The 11,235-nt window shown below is 38.3% G+C and overlaps 1 protein-coding gene, 1 long non-coding RNA gene and 1 other non-coding gene across 6 annotated transcripts in view; 1 reads left to right on the top strand and 2 right to left on the bottom strand.

Moving 5' to 3' along the window:
* The window catches only part of LOC144312280 (uncharacterized), a 106,360-nt gene extending 103,424 nt beyond the window's left edge, over nt 1-2,936 (top strand). Inside the window, exon 3 of the long non-coding RNA XR_013377772.1 lies at nt 2,599-2,936. This is a non-coding gene — a long non-coding RNA (uncharacterized LOC144312280). The remainder of the gene's footprint in view (nt 1-2,598) is intronic.
* Nucleotides 1-11,235, bottom strand: part of TET1 (tet methylcytosine dioxygenase 1) — a 139,195-nt gene that overhangs the window by 10,419 nt on the left and 117,541 nt on the right. For all 4 annotated transcript variants that reach the window (XM_077894760.1, XM_077894759.1, XM_077894762.1 and 1 more), the window contains 2 exons: nt 9,891-10,028; nt 6,100-6,445 (listed from right to left, as the gene is read on the bottom strand). In XM_077894760.1, the coding sequence (XP_077750886.1) occupies nt 6,100-6,445; nt 9,891-10,028 (484 nt within the window). The remainder of the gene's footprint in view (nt 1-6,099; nt 6,446-9,890; nt 10,029-11,235) is intronic.
* Nucleotides 500-606, bottom strand: LOC144313160 (U6 spliceosomal RNA). Its single transcript, XR_013378888.1, has one exon. It is a non-coding gene; the product is annotated as a U6 spliceosomal RNA (small nuclear RNA).

Here is an 11,235-nt window from a genome sequence, read left to right as displayed (position 1 = left end):
AGCTGTGTCTGTATGAATAAATAAATAAAATCTTAAAAAAAAAAGTATCCATGTAAATAAATATCATGTCTTTAAGAATATTAAAACATAGAAGAGGGAATATAATCTTTAAAAAAAAAAAAAAGAATATAACAGCAAACATTGACCTAATCCAATAAAAAAATTATCAATAAATAAGATGTAAAAAAAAAAAAAAGGCAATTTCACCCTCAAACAATACAACCTGGAGACAAGATAATTCCTTCTCTTCCTTTTTTTAAACATGGAAAGCGTAGGGCACCTGGGTGACTCAGAGGTTGAGCATCTGCCTTTGGCCCAGGGCTTGATCCTGGGGTTCCGGGACAGAGTCCCACATCCTGCTTCCTGCATGGAACCTGCTAATCCCTCTGCCTATTTCTCTGCCTCTCTGTGTCTCTGATGAATAAGTAAATAAGAATTTTTTTATAAAAAAAAAAAAAAATTTTTTATAAAAAACAAACATGGAAAGCTTAAAAAAATAAATAACTTGGAGCACGTCACAAATTTATAGGTTGCCCTTGTGCAGTGGGCATGCTAATCTTTTCTGTATCATTCCAATTTCAGTATATATGCTGCCGAAGCCAGTATAAATGAGACCGTTCTCATTTTTATTTTACTTTTACCTTTTTAGAGTAATCTCTACACCCAATGAGGGACCAAAATTTACAACCCTGAGATCAAGAGTCTCATGCTCCATTGACTGAGCCAACTAGGTGCCCCAGTTCTCTTTCTTTTTTAGGGGAGTGGAGAGAGGGGCAAAGGGAGAGGGAGAGAGAATCTTAAGTAGGTTCTAGTCCCAGAGCAGAGCCCAACTTAGCGTTTGAACTCACAACGCTGAGATCATGACCTGAGCTAAAAGCAAGAGTCCAAGGCTTAACCAACTAAGCCACCCAAGCACACTGCCTGGTCTCACTTTTAAATAGTTAAGGAGTATTTCACTGAGGGATCCCTGGGTGGCGCAGCGGTTTGGCGCCTGCCTTTGGCCCAGGGCGCGATCCTGGAGACCCGGGATCGAATCTCATGTCGGGCTCCCGGTGCATGGAGCCTGCTTCTCCCTCTGCCTGTGTCTCTGCACCTCTCTCTCTCTCTCTGTGACTATCATAAATAAATAAATAAAAAAGGAGTATTTCACTGAAATGGATAAATCTATTTAAAAAATTATGGGTCAGATTACAAAAGGACAAGGAGTTGTAAGACAAGTATTGTGCAGAGGGCTACTAAAAGGATATATATTATTAAAAACATAGCTTATAAAGATGCTATTATGGAATGACACAAAGATTGAATATGATAGGAATTTTTAGAGGCAGCATAGAATCAGGTAAGTGAATCTTAAACATACTAAATTAAGTGTAAAATGGAGCTGCAAGCAAAAAAAAAAAAAAAAAAAAAAAATGCTAATTCTCCCTGCCTTGCCTCTCCACTATCTCTTTGTTGAATCTTTCCTAGCATTACATAAATGTCGCCCAGTCATTTCCCTCATTTTACAAAAAACAAATAAGGCAAATCTCCTGGCAAATATATAAAGAAAAAAAAAAAAAAAAAAAAGAAAAGAAAAGAAAGAAAAGAAAAGAAAAGAAAAAAGGAAAGAAAGTTAAGGAATACCCTGTAATTCTAAAGTTGAATATCAGTATAAATCCAAGGTGTATTTTTTTCTTTGGACTCCGTGGAGAGATGGCTGAATTTATATATGGGGCAGGATTATATAAGATGAACCTAGAACATCTTGTCGGAACAGCAGCTAAGGAAGAAACTATCAGAGACAATTGGGGTCATGACAAAATTAAGTTCAGAAGCCAGCATGATGGGTTTCTACCGATTAAAGATGGCACAATTTAAAGGATTTCTAAAGCATTTTCATATATAATTTGGGGAAAGAAGCCCAATTAATGTGGGCTGAAATATAAACTCTAAGTAGTAATAAATACAGGGGTGTCTGACTTGATAGGATGAGCACTGGGTGTTATACTAGATGTTGGCAAATTGAATTTAAATAAATAAAAAATATATATAGGGGTGTCTGGGTGGCTCAATCGATTAAGCATCTGCCTTTGCCTCAGGTCATGATCCTGGGGTCCTGGGATTGGGCTCCCTGCTCAACAGAGAGTTTGCTTCCACCTCTCCTTCTGCCCCTGCTTGTGGGCTCTCTCTCTCTCATGATCACACTTTCTCTCAAATAATTAAAATCTTTTAAAATAATAAATACTATCAATAGAATCAAATTGCGAAGCATTTATTCTAATTTCTCCGTATGAACCATACCTCAGAATTAACATGTTATTGATCAGGACAATATTTCTTTTGAAAAGCAAATCAACTAACAAATGGAAAAAAGAATGAGAAGAATGGTAGACTTTGTTACTTCTAATGGAACAATGAATACAGAACATGATAGTACATGTTTTTAAAACCAGGAGATAAAAGACTCATGCTGACAACACAGGTACCATGGATCAACCTTAAGATCACAAAGAGATACCATCAAACACTGTGCTTCCTCATGTGAAGAAACAAGAATGTAGAATTCAGACAGTGGCCTTGCCATATCAAGTGATTTTTTTGTTTTCTGGTTTGTTACAGCTGTTGTCGTTTTGGTGAACTCTACACTCAATGAGGGACTTGAACTCACCACTTCAAACAAGATTAAGAGTCATATGCTCTACCTTCTGAGCCAGCCAGATGCCCCCATAGTTAAGTGTTTTTAAAGTTGAAGCTGAATTTGTCTCTATAGGATAATGGTTTCTACTATATGTAAAAAAGAAAAAAGGAAGAAAAATAGGAAAAAAGCAAGATTTAAGTAAGAAAAGGTTTAGGAGACAAATCAACTAACTATAATGTGTGAACTTGTTTGGATACTGATTAAGTAAACCAAATGTCAAAAAAGAAAAATCATTTAGGAGATAAATGGAGCAATTTGAGCACTGGGTTGGTAGTAAGACATTATTTGTTTTGCGTATTGTGGTTCTAAACATTCCTTATCCTTTATTGACAAATATTGATGAAGTAATTGATTACATGAGATGACTTCTGCAATTTGTCATAAAAAATTTTGAAGAGGTGGGGCCAGGATCAAGACATAGATGAAATAAGAATTATTATGTATTAAAATCTTTTAGGGGCACCAGGGTTGAGCATCTGCCTTTGGCTCAGGTCCTGATCTCAGGGTCCTGGGATCAAGTCCCTCACTGGTCTTCCCACGAGGAGCCTACTTCTCCCTATGCCTTGGTCTCTGCCTCTCTCTGTGTGTCTCTCACGAATAAATAAATAAAATAAAATCTTAAAAAAAAAAGGGGGGGGGATCCCTGGGTGGCGCAGCGGTTTGGCGCCTGCCTTTGGCCCAGGGCGCGATCCTGGAGACCCAGGATCGAATCCCACGTCGGGCTCCCGGTGCATGGAGCCTGCTTCTCCCTCTGCCTGTGTCTCTGCCTCTCTCTCTCTCTCCCTCTCTCTGTGACTATCATAAAAAAAAAATATTTGAGGGGCAGTCTGGGGGGGCTCAGTTAAACGTACACTCTTGGGATCCCTGGGTGGCACAGCGGTTTAGAGCCTGCCTTTGGCCCGGGGCGTGATCCTTGAGACCCAGGATCGAATCCCATGTCGGGCTCCCGGTGCATGGAGCCTGCTCCTCCCTCTGCCTGTGTCTCTGCCTCTCTGTGTGTGTGTGTGTGACTATCATAAATAAAAAATAAAAAAAATAAACGTACACTCTTGATCTCAGGGTGGTGAATTCAAGCCCCATTGCTTCACACTGGATGTGGAGCCTGCTTTAAAAATAAATACAGAAAATTAAAAAAAAAAAATCATTACCTCTAGCCTACATCTCTTCTCTGAACTATATATTCTTAAACAATTCTTTTCCTAACAGTTGTCTGACAGGTGTCCTGAATTTGACATGCCCCAAATCAAGCTTCTGATCTCCCTCTGTATCTTTCCAAATCTATTCTTTTCTCCCCATTTTCTTATTTCGGTGATTCCTCCAGTTTTCCAGTTCCTTCGGACCAATAACATCAGGATAAACACCGACACTTCGTTTTGTCCACACTCCAGATTTATGAGAAATCTTGTTGTCTTTGCCTTATAAACATCCAGGACGGGACATTTCTCATATGCTCCTCCATCCATCATCCCTCTCCTGAGTGGTTAAGATGGCTTCTTTACAATCACCCTATTTTTCTTTACTCTGCCTAAGGTTTCCCAGTTCTTTTTTTTTTTTTTTTTTAAAGATTTTATTTATTTATTAGAGACAGAGACACAGGCAGAAGGAGAAGCAGACTGTGCAGGGAGCCCGAGGTGGGACTCGATCCCAGGTCTCCAGGATCACACCCTGGGCTGAAGGCGGCGCTAAACCGCTGAGCCACCGGGGCTGCCCTGTTTCTCAGTTTCTTTTCTTTTCTTTTTTTTTTTTTTAAATTTTTATTTATTTATGATAGGCACAAAGAGAGAGAGAGAGAGAGAGGCAGAGACACAGGCAGAGGGAGAAGCATGCTCCATGCACCAGGAGCCCGACGTGGGATTCGATCCCGGGTCTCCAGGATCGCGCCCTGGGCCAAAGGCAGGCGCTAAACCGCTGAGCCACCCAGGGATCCTTTTTTTTTTTTTTTTTTTTTTTTAAGATTTATTTATTTATTCATTCATTCAGAGAGAGCGAGAGAGAGGCAGAGACACAGGCAGAGAGAGAAGCAGGCGCCACGCAGGAAGCCCGATGTGGGACTCGATCCCGGGTCACCAGGATCACACCCAGGGCTGCAGGCGGCGCTAAACCACTGGGCCACCGGGGCTGCCCTGTTTCTCAGTTTCAAACCAGTAAACAGAACGTTAGGTTTGAATTAGGTTATAGTCCTCTCTTCTTTTACAAAGCCTGGGGTTAACTTTTCAAACATCCCTTTTCCTTCTCTGATCTATCACCTACTCTTCCCATTTCATGCTCTGCTTCAGCCACACTGGCCCCCTTGCATGACTCAAGGATTCTAGGTTCTTGCCTCCTGACCTTTATATTTGCCATTTCCACTGCCTGGAATACTGTTTCTCCAAATAAAGACACTGATGATTCTCATTGGCTTGAGGATTTGACTGAAATGCCACATTCTCAGCAAATCATTCTCTGATAGCCATATGTGACGGTATTCTTGCACAGGGTTCCCTCTCCTCTTTCACCGCTACATTTCCAACACCCACAACAGCACAAAGTGGTGCTTAGTAATACCTGTTGACTGCATTACTTAAACTGATGCTAAAGTTGACCCAGGAAGACTTCAAGGAAGTGATGTTATTTCATGTATGCCAAGGAGGAGGAGTAGGACTTCAAAACAGAAGGGAAACAAACAATAAAAACATATTTAAAAAAAAGAGAGAGAGCATAAGTGGAAGAAATACCAAGAAACATTGATGGGTCACTTTCTTGTTGACTTTAGGTTTTGGCAAGTATGTAGAAATTGTTTCCATGTATGTAGTCAGTGTCTTTTTTTTTTTTTTATTTTTTAAGATTTTATTTATTTATTCATGAGAGACACACAGAGAGAGGTAGAGACATAGGCAGAGGGAGAAACAGGCTCCCTATGGGGAGCCTGATGTGGGACTTGATTTCAGGACTCTGGGATCAAGACCTGGATGAAGGTAGATGCTCAAACACTGAGCCACTCAGGTGCCCCCAGTGTCTTACTGTGAACTCTAAACCAATCTGTATTAAAAATAAACGCAGTTTAAGAACAATTATCTAACTTAACTGATATCTATCTAAAGTTGTGTTGTCTTTTTTAAAAAATTTATTTATATGGCAGAAAGAAAAAGAGAGAAGAGCACAAGCAGGGGCAGAGGGAGAGGGAGAATCAAATTCCCCACAGAGCAGGGAGTCCCCATGAGGGGCCCAATCCCAGGACCTTGGGGTCATGACCTGAGATGAAGGCAGATGCTCAACTGACTGAGCCACCAAGGTGCCCCTATTCCCCCCTGCCCTGAATAATGCCACATTCCTAAGAGAGCAGCAAAGAGAAAGGAAAGGGGAAATAAGGTGCAAACTCAAGTCCTAACCCTTCAGCCACTGGAAGTTATGCACAAAAATTCAGCAGTATCCACAGGCCTCACCTAAAAGCGGCAGCGACGAAGTCTTGCCATTGCTTGTCGAGTTGTTCTTCCGTTTCACCCGAGGGACGAATTTTTTCTCCACAGCTCTTATCTTATGTGCGAGAACTTCTGTCATCATTGCTGCCCTCTTCTTTCCAGAACGAGGTACGGGCTGAGTAAAACGTTTTCTTTTTTTACGACGGGGTGTGAGCACCTCAATGGCCCCAGACTTGATCTTGGCTTCCATTCCTTCTCTAGAGCCAAACTCATCTGTGTCTGAGAGTTTGTAGAGTGGTAGCACATGCAGCTGCTCATCTTGAGGGATAACCCCCAAGGAGCGGTTATCTTCTCGTGTTAAAGTACAAACCTGACAGAAAGAAAACACGAAATAGGTCCTACACATTTATCATAGTTTATTTCTACCTTCTAACTGTTGCTATTGTCAAAAGGATCTGTGTTCCTATTCTATTTTCCAATGGTTACTGATGGTATAGTAATTCTGGATAAATTACCATATAATAAGCCACTCAACACTCTTCAATTCTGGTAATTTATCAGTTATTTATAAGCAGATCAGTATAATTTTGAGTTTGAAATGATAAGTAAATGATATTATACATGTTTATGTATTTTATAATATTTTCTAAAAGTAAACTGTATCCCTAATGTGGGGCTCAAACTCACAATACCCCAAGGTCAAGAGTCACATGCTGTTCCAGCTAGGCAATTCAAACCCATATAATATTTTAAACATTAAACCTTTTTGTTACATTCCTTTGTACTTCATTGTCTAAGTTAAGGAATGTCTGCAGGATAGTCCAAAGCCTTCATATTAAATATTAACTATTAAGAAGACATTATTTTAGCCTATATATTACCCTATTCTTAAAAAAGATTTTATTTATTTGAGAGAGAGGGAGAGTGAGAGACAGATCGTGAGCAGGGGAAAGGACAGAGAGAGGAGCAGACTCCCTGCTGAGCACAGAGCCCAATGTGGGGCTCCACCCCAGACCCTGGGATCATTACCAGATCCAAAGGCAGATGCTTAACTGACTTAATCACACAGGTGCCCTATTACCCTATTATGTCACATTCTTTGGGTAGAGGGGGATTGATTATTAAGAATTTTCTATTTGCTGTATTTTCATTAAGGGTTTTTCCACTTCTGCTTATAAGTGGAATTTATTGATAGATCTATAGATATTTTTTTTCCCTTCAATCCCTTTCTCTGCCTGTTAAGAGTGATTTTTCTTTCCTCATTAAATGAACTGAATAGGTATTAATGAAGTTAAAGAAGAGGCACAAGAGATTTCTTTTTCTTGCAGGACTCATATTCTAATAGTTTTTAATTGATATTTTATTATTTTAAAAATAATTTATTCAAAAAAATTCTAATAGTTTTTAAAAGTTAAACATTTCATTTTGATAAATTTTCTCTTTCTGCTTCATGTTGCTTCTACTTTGTTTTTGTTTTTTTTTTTTAAGATTTTATTTATTTATTCATGGATACAGAGAGAGAGGCAGAGACACAGACAGAGGGAGAAGCAGGCTCCATGCAGGGAGCCCGATGTGGGACTCGATCCTGGGTCTCCAGGATCACACCCCCCGCTGCAGGCGGCGCCAAACCACTGCACCACCGGGGCTGCCCTGTTGCTTCTACTTTGGTTAGGAATATACCAGTAAGCTCTACCTACCTTTCATTCTTTCTTTTTTTTTTTTTTTAAGAAGATTTTATTTATTTATTAATGTGAGACACACGCAGAGAGAGAGAGAGAGAGAGAGGGAGGGAGAGAGAGGCAGAGACACAGGCAGAGGGAGAAGCAGGCTCCATGCAGGGAACCTGACATGGGACTCGATCTCGGGTCTCCAGGATCATACCCTGGGCTGAAGGCGGCGCTAAACTGCTAAGCCACTCGGGCTGCCCCCTACCTTTCTTTTGAATGTGAAATAAGACATTTAAAGAAAATTCTCTCTTGAATATAACTTTATCTCAGTCCTTATTCTTTATTTTTTTCCCTTCTCCTTACTTTAAAAGTTTTTATTTTTATTCATTATAGAAAGAAAAAACAGAACTACTAAATACAAGAAATTCCTGACTTTAATACCTAATATTAGTATTTATCTTCATAGAATAGGATCTTAATGGTAATTAATTTGCAAGTTATCATTAAAGATCCACCAAAGACATATCCAATGGTTTCATTATTTTTATTAAAAACATTTCATCTAGAACTGAGGGGCTCTTTCTAAGCCAGTAGGCTGGAAAGAAATAAAACTGCCTGATTATAAGGTTGATAAAGTTGATAATGTAAGATAATGTGAGAGTTGATAATGTAAGTTGATAATGTAAGATAAGCATAAAGTTTTAAAAATCACACTATTTTCACATATTTACAGTCACATTTACCAGGAATACTTTAAATATTGAATTCTCTGGGTTGAAAAAAAAAAGAATTCTCTGGGTTGTAATTTGTCAATAATTTAAAAGCAATCATGTTAAAAACTAGACTCTTCCACCAATAAATATTTACTTTAATCAGTTTATTTGTTCACAGGGAGAATAAGAAAAGGACCAGGACCTGATATGAGGAGCATAATTAGAAAGACTGAGGCAGCAGAAAAGAGTTGGCAGGTGAATTTTAAGAATTCAGGGTTTTCAGAGATGGGGAAATTTGGAGTTATGTCAAGTTCTAAGTATGAGCCTCATGGCATGAGCAAGAGTAGTGGAGAAGAGGCATCACTGAATAATACACAAGAAAAGAGGAACCAGAATTTGGTTTGATACTAAACCTAATTCAGCCTGATGAACTGTAATGAAGCAAATAAGGTCAAACATACTATGCAATGACGACACATTGGCTAAGATTCACCCGAACAGATTTATAATATTTCAACATTTGAAAATTACATTGGTCTCAAAGACTACAGTATACAGCAGTGTAGAAGAATGATATCAACAAAAAGCAAAAGAAAAAGAAAGGCTCCTTAATCTATCACAAACTTTATTGGCCAAATGAGGAAGGAAGGCTGCCTTTTGATGGCTTAGACTGTGTACTTTCAAGATCCCATAGCTATCTTTTTTTTATATGGGGCCAACCAAACAGACTGGTGTAGTGCAAAAAATAGAGCGGTATGTTTTACTAAATAAGAAGATGATTACTTGAAGCAAACCCATTTCTTTCTTTCTTTCTTTCTTTCTTTCTTTCTTTCTTTCTTTCTTTCTTTCTTTCTTTCTTTCTATTGAAGCAAACCCATTTAACTTACAAAAGGTTTAATTGCACGATTTTCCCCAGGCTCTTTTACCTAATTTAAAATATCTTCACTGATTTCATGCTAGGGGCATGTAATTCTTTTCATGGCTGTAAACCTAAGCATGCATTTCTAAATGCAATTATTTCTGATGATTCTGGAATAGTAATGTAACATACATATATACTGGCATTAAGAACAAACATGCACAAAAAACATGATAAATTTGGCATAGTTCCTTCACAAAAACCCTGAGGTACACAGAAGGCAAAAATGAAACCAAACCAAACAAGAAAACCAGTAAGTTGTTTAACTTCCCAACTACCAGTTTGATAACATAGAACTGTACTCCTATCTCCTAGCAAAGGTAACCACAATGATTCAAGACTTGCAACAAAATATTCAAGGCCAGTCCTGTAACTTCGATAGTAAACTTAAATTGTATTGATATATACTATGAGGGACAGAAAATAAAATAGGACTTTGAACAATAATCATGTTTCAGGACCTCAGCCTAAGAAAGCCATGGATCTTTTAGAATCAAAAGGCACCCAGGTACATACCACAGTGCTTCCATTATTCATGTTGTGGATGTCCCTGTGGGGATGGGCACAGAAGTCTAGGCAAGCAGTGACCCCAGAGAAAGGACGCCCTTCTTTGCTGCCAAGCCGACATTCTCGGGCAACATGTTCATATTCTACCTAAATGAGAAATGGGTAACACACAGTTTTAAAAGGCAGGAAGAATCACCTTTAGCAAAGAGGAAAAATTACTTCCTGACAAAGTTCTTGACCTAATTACACTTTGTAATTTCAATAACTTCTGCCTACAGGGGGGTAAATAGTGGATGTGTAGTTCAGAAACATTCAGGAGGAAGAGTCTTGAAGATTGGGACATGAAGTAAAATGACAATGACTGGCTGTGACTAATGGTAGGGTGACAACAATACCGGCTGGTGTGAATAAACAAGCAGAATAAGCTTAAATTATCCCATTAGGAAGGGAGACTACTACAGTGCATTAATCACATGTAAAGAGTTTTCAATGTCTATAAAAAGTACGCATACATGAATACCTATGTTCATCAGCTAATATAGAAAGTGAATTTTAACTCTTTAAAAATGAAAATTTAGCAATTAACAGAGCATGCTATTCATGATAATACAAATAAAGATTTAAGAAATCTCAATTCCTCACATCATAAGGATGATTTTGTGTGTGGGTGGTAACATTTTAGATCCTTAAGCACTTTTAAGTATTGTCAATTGTAGTCCCCATGCTGTGCAGCAAACAGATAAAATTTTATTTATCTTATACCTGGGAGCTCATACACTGATCAACCTCTCATTCCCCCATACCTCATTTATTTTCTTGGTGATGTCCTTTGAAGTACAGAATTTAAAACTCTTGCAACTTATTTTATCCTTATTTTTATTTTTGGGTTGTCTATTGATAATATATAGAAACATAGGGCCTCTACATATTGATCTTGTATCACGAAAGCTTGCTAAACTCATTTATTAGCTTGAATAGTGGGTGTGTATGTATGTGTGTTCCTCAGTAGTTTCCACATAAAGGATCATACCAGTCGCTAGTAGAAATTATTTTATCTCCTTTTGTAGTCTGAATTTCTTCAACTTGTTCTTAATAGAACCTCCAGCAAAATGTTTAGTAGAAATGGTGAGAGTACATACTGTCTTGTTCCAAATATTAAGCAAAAAATTTTTTGGTCTTTAATTGTAATTATGATATTATCCATGGGTTTTTATAGATGTCCTTTATCAGGCTGAGGCAATTCCCTTCTATTGCCATTTTCTTAACTGTTTTAATCATGAACGTGTTGAATTTTGTCAAATATCTTCTATCTATAAGGATTTTTGTTTTTATGGTTTTTGTAATGTTTTATCAA

This window comes from Canis aureus, chromosome 4, assembly GCF_053574225.1.
Source record: "Canis aureus isolate CA01 chromosome 4, VMU_Caureus_v.1.0, whole genome shotgun sequence".
Classification (NCBI taxonomy): domain Eukaryota; kingdom Metazoa; phylum Chordata; class Mammalia; order Carnivora; family Canidae; genus Canis; species Canis aureus.
The sequence above is the reverse complement of the archived record's forward strand: the minus strand, read 5'-3'. Positions and strand labels throughout refer to the sequence as shown.